Source organism: Barbus barbus, assembly GCF_936440315.1.
Source record: "Barbus barbus genome assembly, chromosome: 14".
In the NCBI taxonomy this organism is placed as follows: domain Eukaryota; kingdom Metazoa; phylum Chordata; class Actinopteri; order Cypriniformes; family Cyprinidae; genus Barbus; species Barbus barbus.
In genome coordinates this window covers 21,737,997-21,760,070 of record NC_136742.1, presented here as the reverse complement: position 1 = coordinate 21,760,070, position 22,074 = coordinate 21,737,997, and the positions used below count along the sequence as shown (strand labels likewise).

Genomic DNA, 22,074 nt, shown 5'->3' with positions numbered 1-22,074 from the left:
ACGAAATATCTCACTTTGGAGTGGATTTTGAGATTTTTAACTTTGTAGATCTTTTTATGCCAAAATATACACACTGACTAAAATTCAAAAAGTGAAAAAGCATAATAGGACCCCTTTAAATTTTATTAATTTTTTTCAGTAATTTTAGTACTTCAACTTAATTGCCAAGGAAACAACTCTTAAGTTAATTTTATTTTATTTTATTTTATTTTATTTTATTTTATTTTATTTTATTTTATTTTATTTTATTTTATTTTATTTTATTTTAACATGTTCTTTTTCCTATTTCAGTAAAAAAAAAAAAAAGATTGCTCCAGTCTGAACTAGTTTCAACATGGGCAAAAAACACTAAGTTCCAATTAAATAAAATTTTTGTCTTCTTCCTTTCAGAGTGCTCATCCAAGTGCATGCTGAACTGTTTTAATGGCACCATGTGTTACCTTACAACCTCACAAACCTACAATTACAGGTTTAGCAATTAGCTGTGAATGTGCTGTTTAACACATAATCAACACTCATTCGGGGGTAGGGTGCTTGCAAGGCAATAAATACACAATATGGGAATATTTGATTGTAACATTCATGTTAAGAAAAAAGAAAGAACGAATAATTAAGCCATTTAGCAGATGATTCTTTTTCAGAATGACTTACAAAAGTAAGAATCAATCATCATCTCTCATAATTATATCAGCAGCTACATAGATTTGAGATAAGGCTCATTTCACATAAGTATGCATACTGAATCTCACTCTCCATCAATGCAACCAAGCAGTACTGCCTGAATGTCTTCATTCTGCATAAATTCAGAGTATTTGCATGACTGCAATTCCAACGCAATTAACCTTGAACATCACATAAGAGTAGTTGCTGACTGCTGGGAAATATGGGAAAAAAGCTCACTGTGATTCAATTATATCTGGCGATGTATATTTTCAACAATGCTATTTTCACATTCAACAGCTGTCATGCTGAGGAAATGGGATATGTGCTTCAAATTAAGTATGCTAATTCATTAATCTGATTTAACAATAATCATAAAAAAGGAAAGAAAAGTTAATTAGTTGAATTAGTTTATGTTATCAGCTGGGTCTTATATTGGCCTCTATGGCCAGGACTTTTGTCTCAAATGAATGATTACCAAAGTAGCCTGGAGTGCACCGTAAAAGAATAGAACAGGGGTCCAGGAAGAGAAACCAGATGCCTTAAAATAAGGCACTTGAACTAATCTAAATGTGTTTGAGGTTCTCTTAATTGGGTATATGTGTTAGTTTCATGTGTGCAGTGAGGGCAGGCGTCTGTGATTAGATTGTGCTGTGATCCATCAGATGGACTGACAGGTTGGTAATGGCCTATATTCTCCTCTCAACCCCCGCGTGGTAGCACTCTCTGACACCAAAACGGCAGCTCGGCGTCGTTTGCCATGACCCAATATCTTGAAGTTGGAATTATTTTTTTTTACATCAATTAAATCTGTATTCTCTATTGCTCTCTGCTTATTTTCCAAAAAAATAAAATAAAAATAAAATCACATTTTAAAAATGAACACAAACTTTCTAAAATAGTAGATAACATGATGTTTCAAAGGTTCTTTATTAAAATGTTTGAAAACATAAATACATATGTATTTATTTAATGCTCTTGTATTTTGGATTATTTTTGATTCAGTAGGTCTATATGCTGTCTACTGTTTTATTTTATTATTTATTCATTTAGCAGACGCTTTTTATCCAAAGAAACATACAAATGCTGTTGTGACTTACAAATGATATAGTGACATATTTTTAGAATTTAAAATAAATCTTTTCAATTTCACATCATTTTAAAATGTATTTGATTCATGTGATGCAATGCTGAATTTTCATCATCATTACTCCAGTTTTCAAAGTTACATGATCCTCAGAAATCATTCTAATATGCTGATTTACTCCTCAAGAAACATTTCTTATTATTATCAACGTTTATGCTGATTACTGTTTCTGTGGAAACTGTACACTACCATTCAAAACAAAACAATAAAGAAAGAAATTAATACTTTTATTCAGAACGGACACATTAAATTGATCAAAAGTGATAGTAAAGACATTCATAATGTAACAAAAGATTTGTATTTCAAATAAATGCTTTTCTTTTAAACTTTCTATTCATCAAAGAATACAAAAAAAATGTATCATTGTTTCCAGAAAATATTAAGCAGCACAGATATTTTCATCACTGATAGGAAACATTTATAATAACTGAACACCAAGTATATTTGATAATAATTGAGCATCAAATCAGCATACAATAATTATTTATGAATTTAATTGATAAATTTTATATTTAATTTTTTAAAAATTATAAAATTTGTTATTATTATTACACATATGGCACTGTGGTCTCTGAGACCCTAACCATATATAAAATCAGACTACAAAACAATTGGCAAACAGGAATGGTTTGAGGAAATCTGTATACAGCCACAATGTACTAATCAATACAGTGGAGTAACTTACGAAGCACTAAATCAATGGCTTGGGTGGGTTCCACACACATACACACACATACACACACACACACACACACACACACACACACACACACACACACACACACTAAACTAAATGCCTCACTGAGGTTCATTAAGCTGATTTCCTTTGAGGGCTGGCCTACATTTGTCTGAGAAGCTCCAACTTCTTCTCTGTGATCAAACAGACAGATAACTGTCAGAGCCGGAGAGATCGGGACATTTGAACAATAGCGCCGCCCCCTACCAGCCCTGAATTGTTATGCTTGCTTTCCTAACCTCTGCCCTTTTCTTCAGGCTCACGTAATGCTAAAAGGCCTGTGCCATCTCTAGTGCGCTATATCATCCAGTGTGTTCATAAGTGTGTCTCCCTAGGTTAAAGGTGCTATTCTGTCAGGTCACGGAGATCAAACCTAGTTGATGGGACTTTAATTAGCATGAAATGGGCATTTTGTCTCTAATTCTGACAGTTCTTCCCCTCTGAAGAGTCTCCCACTAAATGTAAAGTTGTTGGCTTAAAAAATGGGGTTGCTCAATGTAAAAATTATTTGATTAAACTGCCAAAAGTGCTTTAGAAATTGTATCTTTCATTTTGTGGCTCTTAATCTGTCTCATTTAGCATGTCCTGCTTTACTTAACTCATTTGTCCTGGTGGTTTATTTAAGCCAGTCAAGGACCCGACTAAGTGTAATTTGCGGTAATGCTCTCTAAAATGGTACGTTTGGTTTATACTGCGACAAAAAAATAATAAATCAGGCCAAGCACATTTGTACACAAACTTTTGTGAAAGAATGATGGTTTTGACGCACAAAGCACACACATAGTGCGCTCATTACTCTCAGGGCGAAAGGTAAGAGTCTTTTACAGGGCAGTTTGAGTTATGACCCAAAAAACCCCTGGCAACATCTGGACTCCATATTATGGACCGACCAGTACCGGACACGATCACAGTTTAGGCATTGTAATGAGGTCATCATTTCAACAGAACAGCTAAACGAGTCTGTCAAAATGTTGCAAAAACAAGGTGATCAGTATTAACACTTAATGTATGAAGAAATTCCGGCTGCACATTTAATGGAAAAATAATTGCTATTGCTATGATGGTTACAGCGATTTAAATTATATGCACTACCGGGCAAAAAATTTGGAATTGTATGATTTTTAAAAAATGTTTTTGAAAGAAGTCTCTTATACTCATCAAGGCTGTATTTATTTGATGAAAAATATGGTAAAATCAATATACCGTGAAATATTATTGCAGTTTAAAATAACTGTTTTCTATTTTAATATATTTTAAAATGTTATTTATTTCTGTGATGGCAAAACTGAATTTTCAGCATCATTACTCCAGTCGTCAGTGTTTTATGATCATTCAGAAATCATTTGAATATGCTGATTTCTTATTATTATCAATGTTGAAAAATGTTTTTGCTAATTTTTGTGTAAACTGTGTTGCACTACTGAAAAAAATAAATTATATATATATATATATATATATGTATGTATGTATGTTTTTTCTTTTTTTCCCCTTTTTTAAAATTCATTAAAGAATCATTAAAAAAAATAATAATAAGTAGCACAATTATTTTTAACATTGAAAATAATAAGATAATAATAATAAATGTATATTTGAACACCAAGTTATAATTGATAATAACTAAATAACTGAGCACCAAATTATCAAATAAACATAAATGATTGTGATTACAATACAAGAGAAAATATTGAAAAAATATTGTCTTCATCATGTAGCTCTGCCAGAAACAGAATAAAGCAATATTTGTTTTAGTTGAAATCAATCAGATTTGGAGGGTGTCCTGCTTCTTTCTATGTGTGTGTGCACCTGGTATTCCCTACATTATGAGGACCAAATGTCCCCACTAATATAGTAATACCAGTACATTTTTATGTTGTGGGGACATTTTTATGTTTTGGAAATCTAAAATAGCAGATAGTTTTGTGTTAGATTCAGGGCTAGGGTTAGGGTAAGTGGATAGAAAATACAGTTTGGACAGTAGAAAAACCATTATACCTATGGAATGCCCCCACAAAAAAAAAATGGAAATCAGTATCTATGATTCAAGATTTTTATTTGTCACATACACAATTACACAGCGTATAGCCACCAGTGAAATGTAGGTGTATGTGTGTGTGTGTGTGTGTGTGTGTGGGTTTGTTGTGTGATTCTGAGGTCAGACTCATTGTGTCATGGATGAAACGCTGTGTTTGCACACGTGCTGGAGGTTAAAATGAAAATTAGCTAAAAAGCAACAAAGAAAACACAATGGACGATTCTCTGAAGGAGCGACAGGGAAGAGAGAGAGAGGTGGCTGACATTTACAGGGCGCTGCCATCTGTATGGTAATCACTACACACTGGTAAAGTTTGATCACACATGAATTTTCTTTCTCTCCTACTCTCTCACTACTACAGTACACATATTACCACATTCTGCACCTGACCCAGAGCAGATGGCACCCCCCCCCCCCTCCCCTTGCCCCCCTGGAGACAATGCCCATCCAGTGAGGGGCATTTTTAAAGCTGGCATCCTTTTGTTTGGGTGGCAACTCTGCATCTTATATGGATTAGAACATTTCTGACAGTGCCAGTTGATAAGAATCAGAGCATGTTGTTGTGACTTTGGCTTTTGTTGTAAATCCTGTCTTTAGTCTGTCTACAGTTTTCCATATGCTGTCCATCCTGTGACTCCACAACAAGCGCTGGTCCCCTCATACAGCAGAGGCTTGATTGACAGGCTGACACTGAAATGTTCCACAGCACAGCTAATCTGTTGAATACTACTGGCGTGTGAACATTCCAGAGGAGACATTTTTTAAGGTGTGTGGGGTTTTATAGAGATAGATAGATAGATAGATAGATAGATAGATAGATAGATAGATAGATAGATAGATAGATAGATAGATAGATAGATAGATAGATAGATAGATAGATAGATAGATAGATAGATTAGTGTTTTTATGGCATTACCTTTGATGGTACGCATCAAAACCCCTCAAAATCTGTGCTTTGAATTCAATCCCTTCTGACTGAACTTCATAACCCCTTTTGAGACTGATTCAAATATAGATACACATATTTAACCATACCATAAACAATCATACACTCACATAGTATGAAACTCTTGTCTCCAAGTTTATTATAGGACAACATGCATGTCTGAGACAGTACATATCAATCAGACAGCAATAACTAATGTTTGAGCAGGAGAAAAGAAAGAAATATGAGAACATATGTGACATTTAACACATGAAGGGTGAATACAGTTAAATTGATTTCAATTAAGTTTTTTATTTATTTATACATTGTAAAATGATTTTTCAAAGTTGTAAAGAAATGCTATTTTAGTTTTTCTACTTCAAAATTAAACACATAGTGTTACTTGCCATTATTTGTTTGTGTGAAGTTTACTAGCAATTTCTTAGCGAAAATGTTTACACCAATCATGCTTTATATACAGATTGTTTCAAAGCAGCTTCACATTAATAAACAGTGTTAATATGGTAAAATCCATCAATTATGAAAAAAAAATTCAACTGTAAAGCAGTTCTACAAATCAAAACTTCATGTTTGTAAAGTAAAGAGGAGATATTTAGCTATTTAAAACCATATTGTTTGAGGGGTTAAACATCCAATTTTAAAACTTCAATGATAAATGATCAGAAAGTCTCCCATTTTATCCATATTCACCCGTATCTTTGAAAATCTCAGGTTTGAAAAACTAAATAACATACAGAGTGTTGTACAGTGGCCCGTTCTATCAGTGTACACATGGTGGAGTGTTATTGTCTTAGCTCAAGGCTTTGTTTTTGTTTTTTTCCATAACCAGGCAGGATAAGCCATCGGCCAGATGGCACAGTGGGGTCCCATGGTTACCTCATCCTGGGGACCAAACATCGCAGACACGCACACATCTACAACACAGACTGTTATGTAACCAATCAGTCTAGACGGTCCAGTTTATAATCGCAGGTCTCTCTCTCTCTCTCTCTCTCTCTCTGTGCTCGGCCAGACCTTGTTTCTCCTGTATTGCAGCAGTACAATTGGTATTCTCTTTGTTTATTTTGGACCAGAGAAAATGGTTCATTGTGACACATTGGTGGGCGGGTCTTCAGTCAGCTTTCAGGCCATGTGACTGAAGTTAGTAAACACAAGCCCGCTCCTCGGTCCAGCAGGATATTAGACACACAGGTCACGATGGCCTTCGTACAAAAGACGACCCCTCTCCCGCCATTTGCACGTACACGTACACGTACATGCACAAATAGAATAAAACACACTCACACTTGAAGTCTGCCACGCTGCAGCTGCTCCAGTTTCCATGGTAACACACAGAACAATGAGGTAAGAAGCTGCGAGGGCCAGTCTGAGTGTGCGCTGCGCACGCTTTCATATCCACTCGCACTGAGAGTGTGTGTGCCAGCGTTTGTGTGCCTGAAAGTGCATGTGGATGTGTCCTGCCGATTTCTAAATCAACTAAAAGAGAGAGAGAGAGTGAATAACTAGGGAGATACTCGTTATCCTTTGTCAGAGAGGGCTTGGTCAACCAGGTCTTTCTTCATAGTGAGGCAGATGGAGGGAGAATGGCTTGACGAATGAAAAACAGGAAAGGTTGAAAAGAAAATTAGGGAAAAATGTCCAAAACATGCTGCAAATATGAGATTTGTTCAAAACAGGAGTCAATTCAAGTATGTAGATATTAGATTTGTTTCAAGTATCTAATGATGAAGCCAGTTTTGACTAGATGTTGAGAGAAAAACTAGATTTATGCTTGAAATGAGTGACAGGTATTTTTATTTGACAGTGTGATTTAACTGAGTTTTTGCTTTCAAAGTCATAAATTACATCCCCTTGAAAGTCATAACAGTCAGTTTTTCAGAGCTGTTTGAAATGTGGATGTTGCCGCCCACAGAGGGGTTTCAAGCATGTCTGAAATGTAGTTCAGCGTTTTGTTTCTCAATTCCTGACAGGACTCAAACAGCACTAGTGGCGATACAGAAGCACTCATCCTTTGACAAGCTCTTTTGTTTTCAAAATGTCTATTTATTTTGCAAAATGAGGTATTTCAAAGTGCTGTGAGTTGCAGCACTAAAATGTACATTATAGAAAAGGAGAAAAAAACTGTTTTTTTCCCACTGACCCAGTTCTATGAACCCAATACTTACAAATATATAAACAAAGAAAGAGAAGGACAGCAAAGAATAGAAGCCTTATAAATGGAGATAGAAAGAATTTTCTGTACAAAAGAAATTAAGGTAGAAAAAAGGATACAAACAAGATAAAGTGATATCTACTCAGAACTCATTTTCATACGAAAATATAAGTATCAAATTTAGTATGTATCAGAAGCACACTAAAGCATAAATGTAGGAATTAGTAAAGTGTGTCATAACAGAGATTATTAAGACAAAAAAGAATTCAAAAACAAAACAATGTGTCCTTATATTACAAAAATCCTTACAGTACTTGTTAAAAGGTATATAAACTTCCAGTCTAGTTATTGGCAGCTTTTGACATCTTTATAAAAACCAAAAGACGATAATCGTATACAAAAACAAGGCAGACTGAGTGTACGTTCCTTTAAAATCTAATCTATTTACAAAAGTGTCTGACATCAAGGTGCGCAGAGGTACATCCATGAGATTCAGCACCGGTGAGGTGTGAGATTATAGCCATTTGAAGTGTCTCGTGTCATTTGTTTAGTGTCTGTTTTGCAGGAAGAGCGTGAACACAAAGTACGTCAACCCAATCATGTCAGAGTCTTGTCGTTGAGGAGAAGTTGGGTTTACCCAACTCCGTTGTAGCGTGATTGGGGTGACAAAGTAAACCTGAAACATTCTTGACGTCAAAAAATGTGCAAAAAAGTGTCAGCAGTGAGTGTCCCTAGAATGTACTTTAAGCCGTTAGCCTTAGTGCTCCGTCATTCGTCATTTGACGTTGACCATTAGCTGTAAGGCGTTCGGCCAACGAGGGTTAAGGGTTAGCGAGTCCTGGCCTTCTCGAGCCTTCTGAGGAGCTGTTGTCTTCGGGCCTGCAATCTGTCTTTCTCCTGTTGGAGTCGGAGCTCTTGGGCCTCCAGGGAGCTGACGTACTCTGTGGCCTTCTTCAGGATGACCACCTTCGCCGCCTTGGTGTTGTGCGCCAGCTCGGGCACCTGGTCGCGCAGAGTGAGGAAGCTAGAGCGCAGGTCGTTGCGCCGCTGGCGCTCCAGGATGTTGTGGTTTCGTCGGCGTTCACTGTCCTCGGAATCGGAGCATCGCGGGCTGCTGGAGTCGCTCTTCCTCATTCGCTGGCTTGGTACGCCGTTAGTAGGGGAGTTTGGGGAAGAGTTCTGATTCCTGCCAGTGCGTAGAGTTATAGTGCTGTTGTCAATTCGGAGTTTCTTGCTTGGGGGAGCGCTGGGTACATCTTGCTGGTCGGAGTAAGGGGATGGGGCTGCGTAGTTATGCTGCTGCTGGTGAATGGAGGCTGCTGCCGTCCTCTTCAGAATGAGCTCCTGTGGAGCTTTACTCACCCCGGATCCCAACCGCCCTCCTGCAGATGCTTGAGAGTTAGAGGCGGCAGACAGACCAGTGCTGGTTATCTTGCTGGTGATGGAACGCCTTTTCTCCACCGTGACAACATCGATCTCTTCTTCTTCTTCTTCTTCTTCTTCGTCGTCTTCATCATCATCATCATCATCTTCATCTTCATCATCCTCATCATCTAGAGGGAAAAAAGGAGATTTACGTTAGCAGGTTTGTTGTGCAACCATTCCTCTAGAGGTGCACAGGTATGAACAAGTGCACTTAAAGGAAACATGCCTGTGTTTTCTCTGGGTGTGTGCTGGAGTTAATGTCTTTGTGTGGGCAGATGAGACAATTGCTCAATGCAATCATCTGAACACGCTCTGTCAAACACAGAGGAGCTGGATTCTCCCCAGACTGGACCACCTTAAATTTCACTTTCCACTTTAACACACACCCTCTATTTACGGCGCCTAATGAAGGGGTTTGCGAGCACATGAGCATTTCTTCATGTCATTTTTTCTCACAAAAGCTGTTTTGCTGTAAAGTTAGACATTTCGCTTGGTGCTTTCTCAACTGGTGACACATTTCAAGTTAAGCTTAGATGGCAAGACGGCCTCAGTGTGACACCCGAGAGCTATGTTTATGAGATAATGGACGAGATTATCAGCTAAGCCACACATGAAGACTGTTTGGCATTTACTGGAGCCCACAGCATCTCACTTCAAAAGCTCCCTACAGGAAACCGTCTGCCAGCGTTAAGGAGAGACCAACAGAATGCAGACAGTCAGCGCGTTCCCCTTTTCCACTGGTTTGCCGCGAAAAGGGATAACAGCACGGGCGGGAAAAACTATCATTGTAATCGCGTGGTCCAATTATTCGCGGGCTTTGCCGAGTAACACTGATCTGATGGCGTCTTAAGCCGCTGCCCTGGAGGGGCGCCAAGCAGACAGCTGGAGGAAAGGCTCCGCTTGTTCAAAGCCGTCACCCTGCAAAGAGAGATGACCCATCATCTCTTTTTTTCCCCTTCCTCATCTTTTTTTCTTGTCATTATCATTCACTGCACCTCTCTGGAAGATGCCCGGCTTGCCAAGCTCAGCCCACTGGGCAGAAAGGAGGAGGGGCAGGTTTGCCTTTCTCGTGGATGCACGTGCATGGCTCCTTTTTTGCGTGCTGGTGCCCACTGCCAGCTCTAATTCTCTCACCCACGTGTGATTGTCGTTTGGGATTTGCATTTGAAACAAGTTCTCATTTCGGAGGGAAGCGACTTATTGGGGGGCACTGAATTTAGGGGCTTGGCTTTTATGCAATCTGCCCTTGCCCCCCCCCCCCCCCCCCCTTTGGCTTTACACAATCAAGAGCTCTCAATTTATAAATAAAAATAGCAATTTTAAAAATAACATTTATGTTTTAAAACAATCTTGCATATCGTAAGAAACCCAAATGCTGTGACCTAATAAATTCTCAAATTAGATTGTGATTCCATGCCTTAAGACAGATTAATGGAGGGCAGATAAGGACATGTTTTCCTGTGTAATGTGGCTCAGTGACGTTATTCTCTGCATTAAATCTTTAACCATGAGCTATTCGGCCAAATGGCTCAACATCATGGACAACATCAAATATTACTGCCATCTACTGGGTATGCAGACCGAGTATTACATAAACTTCCCATCGCCGCCCACTACTACTACTACTACTGAGTGTATGTTTGAGCGCCTGTGTTTGTGTGTGTGTGTGTGTGTGTGTGACCAGCAGCCTGGAATGTCACACACTAATCTGATTCAGGGCCTGTCATATGATCTTCAACAATTACCTCAATGACCGCTCACAAGCTAGGCCAAATTATAGACTGCCAAACTATTTAGAAGCATCATCATCATCATCATCATTATAATTTGGTGTTGATGGTCATTAATAAAAAAATAAAATTATATAACATAATTATAAAAAATATATATACGTATATACACACTGAATTGTTTGGAAACAATTGTGAAAAATGGGAAAAAAAATAATTCATGACATGTATTCAGTGACAGTTTCTAGGAAACACTTAACTTAACTTCACCTGAACAGCATGTCAGGAGACACTTACCAGAGTCACTTGGAGTTTCATCTGCACTGACTGGAGGCAAGTGTTGGCTCCTCAGCTGTGTCACACTTTGGCTGCTGCTGCTGTTCCCGTTTCTTTTGTTGACTGGATAAGGGAAAACCACGGTAGGGTCCACACACTCTGATATCGAGTGGCTCATTTCGGGTGTCTTGACTGTCGTGTCTTTACCGGCTTCAGTAACATTAGGAGCAGAGACGGCTTTCCCGAGTTTCTCATTCACCACCCGCTCCAATTTCTCACGTGCTGAGAAGCCACTCCACATGCAGTCCTGAATGATGATGGAATTGTCTGTAGTATCCAAAACTGAGCCAAAGAGGTCCCCGTCTGATGCCCCCCAAATGTCATCTTCTGGTAAGAACAGAAGCTCGGAAGCCCAGTCCAACGGGTCTGTTAATCCAAAGCCCATCAGAGAGCAATCCCCAGCCACAGCACCCAGCTCCCCTGGGTCCCCTGGAAGCGCTGCCCGGCTTGGGGACAGAGGAGGAGTGGGCAGCAGCTCGAATTTCTTCCAGATGTCCTCACCAGGCGGTGCAGCGTCTGGTCTGCAGAAGTAGAAGTCATCCTCATCCGGGTAGAAACAAGGCTGCAAGGAGTCAAACTCCAAATCGGAGTTCATGGTTTTAGCTGGCATTCTCCCTGTGAAAGACACAAATTGATGTCTTAGAATCACCATAGCTTTTAAAATAAATGCTTCTGTCCCAACAAAGACACTGGGAGGTAAAAAGGAAAACATCTTTTGATTAATGAATCTCATTCTAATGTCTTTTAAGTGTCATCTCACTGTCCTCACTGTGCAGTTTGAAAATATTAATTATAATACTTAAACTTTGAACTGTATATGCATTATTTGTAATTATTATATTTGTGATAATTATTATTATTAAATATAACTACTTATAATAAATAAAAATGTACAAAGCTTTTGTCATAAAGACATCTGTAAGTAATTAAAAAAAACATAATATAATATTTTGTTGTAAAACAGTTCTATACAGCAGTCTCTTAAGCCACAGATGTCTTTGAAGTTTCCTCTCTACATTGTTTACTGTGATAGCGTTCATTAACTCACTTAAACTTTGGACTGTAATTATAGGACAAGACAAAAACTCCTTCAATAGCAAGTCGAGCAGACAAGCAAATAGTTTAGAAATAGTATTTCGCGTGAATGAAACAGCTAGTTTAACTGACACTAAAAGACGTGAGCGTCCTACCTCTGAGTGCGTTTTCTTATCCCTTCTTTATCGCATTCACTGTGCCCCCGTTTGGAGTCGCACATCTACGCGGGCGACTGAAGACTGTCCTGCGCTTCTGTGTTTGAGGCTGTGAAATATATTTCTCGCTGCCTGTGCCTAGAAGAGAAGAGACATGGCTCCTCCTACAGTGGGCGCAGGCGAGGTATGTGCTGTGAGATTTTCTTTGGAAAGAGCATCAGTTTGCGGTATCTAAGGTGTTTTTGCCAATAATGAAGGGCTGAAAAAATAAATAATAAAATCATCACGTTCTAAACACGCATGACTTCTTTAATGGAACGCGAAAGGAGATGCTGGACAGAATGACAGATCTCAGTCCACGGTCACTTTCATTGTGTGGGAAAAAGCAATTAAAGTAAACGGGGTCCCTTTAATATTCTTCTAAACATATTTTGTGTTTAACGAAAGAAGTTGTACGCGTTTAGAACAACATGATGGTGAATTTTCAAATTGTCACTAAAAGAGGCTGAGTAGTTTAGTTAAATGTCTGAAATGAGTTGATTGGTTTTATTTTTGCTTGTTACTCTGTAATTTGTTTGATTCAGAACATAAACGCAGTTGCAGACTATAAGCATTCAAAAAGGATGGAGCGTGTTGTGAATGGATCAGGACGAGTCAGCAGCATCTCATTGTTCAGGCAGTGAGGTAACATAACATCACCGGGTGTCGACTCACTTCTGCCACCATGTGGACACGCGATGAACACGCTGTGCGCACGGCTTTGTTTACATTCAGGGAGCAAGGTATACGTTTGTCGATACGAAACTGCATAGTAGATTGTGTTGATTTACTTCTAAAATTGGGATTGTAAGATTGAGTGGGTGTAATGGGCGTTGTAGGAAGGAGATGCTATTATGTAATTGTTCTCCGCCTCAGTGTTTGAAGCCGTGGGGTTTCGATCCACCACACTATTTAAAGGGGTTGTTGTATAAATTTGGAGTTTGGAGAAGATTTTAGTCCCGAATGATATTAAAAATATATTAATTTAGTTTTTTTAATATCACTTTTCTCTTCTAGGTGACCCAAAGTAATAGGGGAGATAGCTTAGTTGACACTTTTAAATCAAGTGAGTATTTCTCTTGAGTTATTTTTTAGTCATCTTGCAGCTTTACCTAAAGAATTTGGAACTTTACCATAAACTTAATTTTTTTTTGACCTGACATATGCGGGGAAAAAGTCCCAAGCACATTGGTTACTATCATATCAAAATAGCCTACATAAAAATGTTAAAGCGTAATTGTCATAATTTTGTATTCATGTTGAAATTATACAACGCTTTTTGTCCTAATAACATATATATAACATGTTATTGTAATATAGTCTTACAGTAGTAGACTCTTAAAGTCAAAGATGTCTTAAAGTGTTCGTATTGAGGTAGTGTTCATTAATTAATTTAAACATTGAACTGAAATTATAGCATGAGACAAATAGTAAGTCAAGCAGACTTATTTTTTCTTATATTGGATGTATTTTAAAGTCATTTTTCCTCAAAGACCTAAGAAAATTAGTTAAAATCATCCTTATATAGATCATAAAATAGTTCATCCTCTTTGTAAACTTTGTTATATACAAAATATTCCCAATATTTATTTTAATTATATGTTTGAAACCATCATATAGAAATATATATGTGCAAGACTAGACTAAATCTTCTTGTTATTTAGATATAAGCTTGTGACCACTTCCCAGTGTGACATCTAGCCCCGGCCTCCCTTATTATACTTGAAAAAGTTTGCTTCTCTTGTGAAAACAGTTTGTTGTGGGAACTCAGCGAGAAAAAGACTGAGACTTTAAGAGAGGGTCTGGGATTTGAAGCGCTCTTCCAGAGCCCAGTCTCTATGACCTCAGCTCAGGAAGAGCTTCCTGTGTGAAAGTGAGGGGGAGTGGGAAGCTAAATACTTTTGTTGCAAAGTGAATGTCTAGTTCTGTCAGTCAGAGTTCGATTTGTCTGTGCTGGCCTTGCTTGCTTCAATCAGATTTATACACTTTTCTTGTTATAAATCAAGGTGATTCATGGATTAATTTTAAAGCAGTTAAATGGCTTTCAGTGTAAGTCATCTGTGAAAATGGCTTCACATTTGGCTCTTTAGGTATTATTCCATTAAAATTAGCAGTTTCATATCTGCCTATCAAAACATATGAAATTGCATGTGTTACAGACTCGATCGAGATGCTTGAGTGTACATCTGTGTGTATTCATACAGCTCAGTCTCATGTTTTCATGTCTTACTGAAGCGGTGGGTGGAGTAGCGTATGGATGGTTAAGCAATTGGGCCAGTTTGGATAAAACATTCATATTTAGAGAAAATACAAAAGCAAAGCATAAAGCCTCAATGACAACACGGCGGGAGACAATGAGAGCACGCAGGCCAGGACATCAATAGTGCACATGATCGGAAGTCAGGCCTGGGCGCCTGCTCCTCGGCTCTGGTATGCAGAGTGTGCACAAAATGTGCAGGTTTATATCCCCAAAGGTGTCAGATGTCCATTTGACTTTGATTTGTGTGCTTTGGTTGAATTATGTAGTTATGTATTAAATACATGTATTAATGGGTAAAGACACTGCAAATGGCAATGATTTTCTTTTTACACAATCTGTTGTTTTTGTCCCTGTGTGTCACTCACCTTTGTCACCTTTCTCATAATCTTTCATTTTTTTCTCTCAATAAACAAACACACTCAGAACTCCAGTAGACTTTGTTTTACTCTAGTGAGCCCCTCCTTTAATCACCAGACCTGCCAATCATTGCAGATTCCACAGTGGCATAATTCCTTATCAAATGATATGCAAATTAAACTTTGTTTCTGTTAGGTGGAATTCAATTAGTAACCTTCAACCTTCTAACCTCTTACCTCACACAGTAAAACCATTTAAAGTGCCTTCGCTAAACCTTTTAAAGTGATAGTTTAGCCAAAAATGAAAACTCCTGTCATCATTTTCTCATTCTCATGTTGTTCCAACCTGAATGACTTTCTGCTGTGAATCACAAAAGTGAATTTTTTAAAGAATATTTCATGTAATAAAAGTGAATGGGGACTGAGGCTGTCGGGCTCCTCTTTGAAGTCATACAATAGCTTGTTAGTTACACAGAGGTTATCCTTTTGTGTTCAGCTGGAGCAAGAAATTGAGAAAATGATAACACCTCATATCTGCAAGGTTGAGTATTGAGTCCCGCCGTGGTGAGGTAAGTGTGGATTTGGTTATAATATAATTTTTTTCCTTGCAATCACAGTTACTTTGACCTGTAGTCAATGGGAATAAATGCAAGATATCATCTCCCTGGCATACTTCCCTCCCTCTGTCATCATATATCTATTCATCCTTTACCATTAGCTGTTTGGCACAGGTTTCCATACGAGTCAGTTTGATGCAAGTGCAAGTTTGAGCAACTGCTAAAGGAATTTAGTCAGATAGCATCCAAGATATTTGAAATCCGTTTCCTGTGTCATTAACTTTGCAAGTATAGATGACTTCACATATCTATCTATCTATCTATCTATCTATCTATCTATCTATCTATCTATCTATCTATCTATCTATCTATCTATCTATCTATCTATCTATCTATCTATCTATCTATCTATCTATCTATCTATCTATCTATCTATCTATCTATCTATCTATCTATCTACCAACCTCTTTAATATGGTTCATAATAGTAATGGTCTTATTTTCAAATCACAAATCTCTCTGATCTCTCTGGGTGTCTTTATATATGTATATGTATGCACATGCAAAAGGGTGTGAGTCTTTTTAGAGTGTTTATGTTACTACATATGGTGTGTGCTTTTGTTTGATTTCCCTTCTGGTTGAAGTGGACAGAGATAAAAGATAGACCTAAAGAATCCTGCAGCCCGCATCAGCTGAGGAACTCCATCTTTTGCCACCCTAAAAGGCTAAACATAGGGTATTTCTTTCTTTTTTTTCTTTCCTTCTTTCTTTGTTTTCACTCTTGGCTTCATTCAGCATCCTACTTTTTTTTGTCACCACTGCTCAGATCCTTCAAGCCATTGTCCAAACAACAACCAAAGACAGGCTAGCAACATGTAACCTAAACGACCCCGTGGCACCAGGCTGTTATGCTCCCGTTGGTATTTCCACAGGTCACGCTGTTGTACGTTTGAGACTGCAGGTAGAATTGACGAGTGTGTGATTGACCGTGTAAAAGCTCATTGGTTTGTTTGCACTGTGCTTGGTTTACACTGTATCACACAGTTTGAGAATGATTTATTACCGCAAAGGCCTGTTTGAACAGACGTTTTCGTCCCAGATGAGACTTTGATGAACCCCCAGCTAGTTTATTTGAGCAGAGCAGAAATATTTGTGGAGGAGGTGAGAGACCACCACTTCTACTTTCATCCCTCCTCGAGTTTGAGACTACCTTTAGTTAACCTCTCTTTAGAGATAGGAATATTCCAGTTTACCTATACATTCAATTACTTCTTTCAGTATTCATGTTGTGTTTTTAATCTGTATTGTTAAAAAATGGAATAAAACACAATACAAATAAATTTATGAACAATATTTTTGATATGCATCTGCTCTAAAAATATACTTTCAATATTAAGTCCTTATAGTAAATCTTTAACAAACATTATTTCATTCTTATACATGTTAAAATTTTAGCTATTAAAAATATATACACAACCATGCAGAGTTTGTGATCACTGGTCAGTGAGATTTTTTTAAATTCACCATTCATATGAAATAGAAATCTTTGGTAAATATAACGTAAAAAGATTTTGATCAACTTAAACATCCTTGCTGGAAAAAAGTATCAAAATAAGTATTTAAATATTACTCTTGATTAAATTTTGATTGATTGTATAGATTTATAAGTTTTATATATACAGTGCCCTCCAAAAGTATTGGAACAGTAAAAACAAAATTGCTCTGTTGGCTGTGGAGTCAAGACATTTACAAATATAATTAAAAGATGAATATGAGACAAAACTACAGAATGTCACATTTTATTATTGTGTGATTCAACACATAGATGTTTTAACAGCTAAGAAGGTCAGCACTTTTAGAGTTCATCCCTCTATCTGATGTGAGCACAAGTATTGGAACAGTTGCCTCACAGGTCTTTCTAAGTGATCAGCTGTGTCCTGTTGCATTAATTCTTCAGATATTAAAAGCAGGGAATGTGTTGTATCAGTTATATCTATTACTTCTGTATTCTGAATCTTGCATTCGATGATGACACACACAAACCAGGATGAAGACGAGGGAGCTGACTTTGAGAGAAAAGCAAGCAATTTGGATGCTAAAAGAAAAGAGGAAGTCAGTTAGGGCAAAAACAAAGGGCATGGAGAAATCAAGAGTTTGGAAACCACCAGCGTGTCAACGACCTGTCAATGACTCTGACAGCCAACAGAGCAATTTTGTCTTTACTGTTCCAATACTTATTGAGGGCACTGTATGTCACAGTTTTATATCATATTTTGTCAGATGGATTAAGCTAATCCTATCCCTACCCCTTACAGAAAACTTTCTGCATTTTCTGCAAACTTTGTTTACTTTATTTTATACCAGTTTTTTTACAAAATTAGGACATATATCCAAAGGGATATTTTAGGAGATTTTGTCAGGTTTAGCTCACTTTTGGGTACAAATTCATCCCCAAAATATGGTTCAGTAGGTACACACACACACACGACCAGTTTGTTCATGCAAATGATCACATAAATCAGCCATGAAAATAAAACACACAGTATCCTACATTTTTACTTGTCACATCAATGCTGTTTCTGTTGCTTTGATGGGATTGAATACAAGCTCTCACTTGTAACATGGGGACTTTTCAAGAACTAATGGGAAATGCTCAAAAGTAAATCATTTGTTTATCCATTCTGACACTGAAATGTACTGTGGGCACTTGGCGGGCGATGTCGAAATCCTCTGTAGTGTTTATCTTTGTCTGTCTTCTGAACAATCTTATCCATGTCGTTCACATTGTGAGAGTGGATCCACGAAACCAGGGCCCTTGAGTAAACCTGTCAGTCATTTTAGAAACTTGTTTGTCCAACCGCTCTGACAGTTTGAGTTAAAACTGTGGCGAAATATGTTCAGTTTAAGAGGCCCTGATAGACCAGAGCGGAAAGCTTTAAAGGCGGCGTGTAAACTGAGTGTGTAAACTGAATTAGGCCTTGGGCAGGCAGGTTAACGACCCTATTGTTGCAGTGTAAAAACCATGAGGCACAATCCACTGACTTGCCGTGAATCTCCTGTGTCAATGCTGGTTAACTTATATTTTGTGTGTCTGCATACTTATATGTGTATGTAGTATTGAAAAATAATACATGTCAAAATGTTCTTAATTTAGGTATAACAGCTTTTTTTCTTTTCTTTGCTTGCTCTGCTGTTATCTACATACTATCGTTAAATGTAATTAAATTCCATTAATCAATATCATTAAAAATATAAACATTACATACAGAAAGAGTAATTATAAAATAGCTCATAAAAATTATGTAATTATTTATTTACCTTAATATTCTTCCAAGCCCATATGACTTTCTTTCTTCACAAAATGTGAATTTTTCAATGTCAGTATAATTAAGTACATGACAACTCAAGCTCCAAAATAACGATAAGCACCACAAAAATATCATAAGTGGTGAATGGTGTTTTATATTATTTGTCATCTAAAGCCATTTGTGTGGGAAACAGATGAAAATTCTTAAAATGAAAGTGAATTGTTTGAGTTGGACCTTTTCAAAGAATCGGTTGATTCAGTTCACGAAACAGGTCTGAATGATTCGATCTGTTCTTATTAATTGCATACTAAAGAAAGATGATCATCATTACGCAAAAGCACACAAATAAAGAACATGAGTAATTTGGAGCATTTTATGATAGTTTTATAGTACTTTTATGGTGCTTTTGCATCTTTTTTAAGCTTGAAAGCTCCAGTCATCATTATTTTGCATGGAAATGAGCGATCAGCGCATTATTCAACAATTCTTTTTTTTAATATATATTTTGTATTCAGTTGAAGAAAGTACATTATGGGTTTGGAAAGACATGAGGGTGAGTAAATGATGCAAATGATGACAGAATTTTCCTTTCAGGATGAACTAATATCAACAGTTTGACAGACAACACTAACAATAACAGATGTTTGTTTTCCAATAGATAAGACGTAGATATGAGAGGAGCCCCCCACACATGAGTAAGTGCTGCGCTTTGATGATACTGTTTAAAAGACATGGCTTCATGTCCTATGGATAAGGGCTGAAGATAAGACCTTCGGAAATTGTAAATCTGTTTGCGTGTGCCGTTTAAGGATGCAATAATCCAGTTTTTCTGTTTTCATAGACTTAAACAGGCTATCTCGTGCTGTGACCCGCTTGAACTCAATGGCTTGTTCCTAGAGGTCATAGAGGAGCAACCCCTCTCGATCTCTTTCTCTCCGTCCTCCCCTCGGTTTTCTCTTTATCTCAGTGTGTTTGTTTGGATCAGTGGAGGTCATTAGGAGACTAAACATTTGCCTGATCACAAAGGCAAGGATGGTTAATATGTTTCAACGCCTCCATTAGTGTGTGTCATTGTGTCCCCCCTTCTCGTACATCTCACGCCGACATACATCTCACCACCTTAAACTGAGAAACCGAGAGAGAGGAATGAAAAAGAGCCCAAACATGAACTGCCACACTTCCTGCCACGTGCCCAATCTTGCCCGCATCGGATCTCATTCACTTATGGGAAGTGGGAGCGGAAAAAAAGAGAGAGGAGAGAGAGAAAAAAACTTTGAGGAGGCGAGAGATAAGACACAGTGAGAGCCGAACAGAGACATAGAGGAAAGTGTTACGGGTTTGGGCTGGGTAGAGTGTGAATGGGATGTGAGGGCAGGCACAAACGGAAAGATTGTGTGTGTGTGTGTGTGTGTGTGTGTCGGGTTATCTGGCTTTTGAGAACTCCACTCCTGTCTGGACTGACTGCCACCTTCCTGCCACCTCTGATCTCCTCTGAAAGCTAACGTATCCGGCCATAATTCTAGCTCTTATAGGACTTGTGTGTAGGACTCTGAGAGAAAAAGCCCATTGGAACAGTTTTTAAAGTATTTAAAAACCTAAAATAATAGGAATTAACAACCCAAAGTTGAAAGTGAAAATGACCTTATTAAACATAATAAGAATCCAACAGATGAAAATATAATCTTGGAAACTGTCTTAAATTATCTTTCAATACTCTTCAGAACCCTCCAAATCAGTATCCAATTTGAAATAAGAACCAGCATGCAGAGAAAAGACATGAAAGAGAAGCTAAGCGCATGAGAGCTAGTCTGCTCGCCTGTTTTTTCTTGTAAAACAATTTGAAACAATTACACTAAAGGCTGGAACGACGCGCTGCAACAAAACCTCAGTACTCAAGGGGCTGATTGAGTTACTTTCAACTGTCTGTTCTTTTAAACCGCATGTGCTTTTATTCAGGTTGACAGTTTAACTAACTTGCTAGGCAAGATTCTCTTCAAACTGCTGCTTTGTCCTGATATTACATTTGTGCAATTTGCAGACACTTTTATCTAAAGCGACTTTGTATTCAAGGTATCCTACATTTAATCAGTTTATAGCTTATATTTGGCTATAGTGTGGTTACCGAAATGCAATGCTTTCTTAAGGTATTTTATGAATTACAGTCTTACAAATTTTTAGATATTAATATGAATCATTTGAGTTCATATCAACTTTTGATTGCAGACTTGGGTAGTTTAACAATTTGAGCACAGTTTGTGATACTGTTGAGATATCCTCTGAAGGAGGCTTGCGAGAATGCAAGGGTTTTCCTTTTTTCTCAGGAGTTTTAATTAAAAGTCTCCATTTGCTTTGCAAGAATTTGCTGAACACAATAGAGACAGAAGTAAAGAGCCGGTTTGGTGAGTGTTAAAGAAAATCTTGTTTGTCTGTTGTTTATTAGAGAAGATAAGATGAAAGAACAAGACTGACCGGATGTGCTGGGAATTCTGGTGTTAGAGTGTGTATATCATTGTGACACAGCTCAATTATGGAGAACATTGCACCATACTAAATACTAAATTGGAGTAGACATGTCATTTATTGACTTGAACTGGTCTGATGTTTATTACTTCATTTTGGAAACCATTTTTACAGCTGTTTGAGCCCCAGGGGAAAATATTTTTGCTCTGAGATTGCTCACTCTTAGCTCATCGAGTATGTTTTGTTGAAGTATCAGCTTTCTTTTAGATGTTTCGTATTTGATCATTGTTGACATGCACTATGTTCAAAAGTTTGGGGTCAGTAAAATTTTGTAGATGTTTTTGAAATGTCTTCTGCTCTTCAAGGCTGCATTTGTTTATCTAAAATTCTGGAAAACAGGAATGGAAATATTATTACAATTTACAATGACTGTTTTCTATTTTAATACATTTTAAATCGTCATTTATGAAGTCAAAGCTGAGTATTCAGCAGCAATTACAACCGATTTCAGTGTCACATGATCCTTTAGAAATCATTCTAATATGCTGGTTCATTTCTTATTATCATCAATATTGAAACTAGTTGGGCGGCACAATATTTTTTGTAGAAACCATGATACTGAAAGTCTTTAATATCAGTTTTGATCAATTGATCAAATGCATCCTTTCTGAATAAAAGTATTAGTTTAATTGAGAAAAAAAAATGTAGTGTACAATAAAAGCATAGAAGTTTAAAAATATT

General features: G+C 37.5%; 2 protein-coding genes across 2 annotated transcripts in view; one reads left to right on the top strand and one right to left on the bottom strand.

Annotated features, from left to right (window-relative positions):
- The window catches only part of LOC306879751 (enhancer of rudimentary homolog), a 1,222,178-nt gene that overhangs the window by 112,384 nt on the left and 1,087,720 nt on the right, over positions 1-22,074 (top strand). The window lies entirely within an intron of this gene.
- On the bottom strand, positions 7,300-12,489 carry LOC306880078 (N-myc proto-oncogene protein-like). The gene is made up of 3 exons (XM_079433363.1): positions 12,355-12,489; positions 11,126-11,779; positions 7,300-9,226 (listed from the first exon to the last, which is right to left on the bottom strand). The coding sequence occupies exons 2-3, from the start codon at positions 11,772-11,774 to the stop codon at positions 8,502-8,504; spliced, it is 1,374 nt and encodes a 457-aa protein (XP_079289489.1). The 5' UTR covers positions 11,775-11,779; positions 12,355-12,489; the 3' UTR covers positions 7,300-8,501.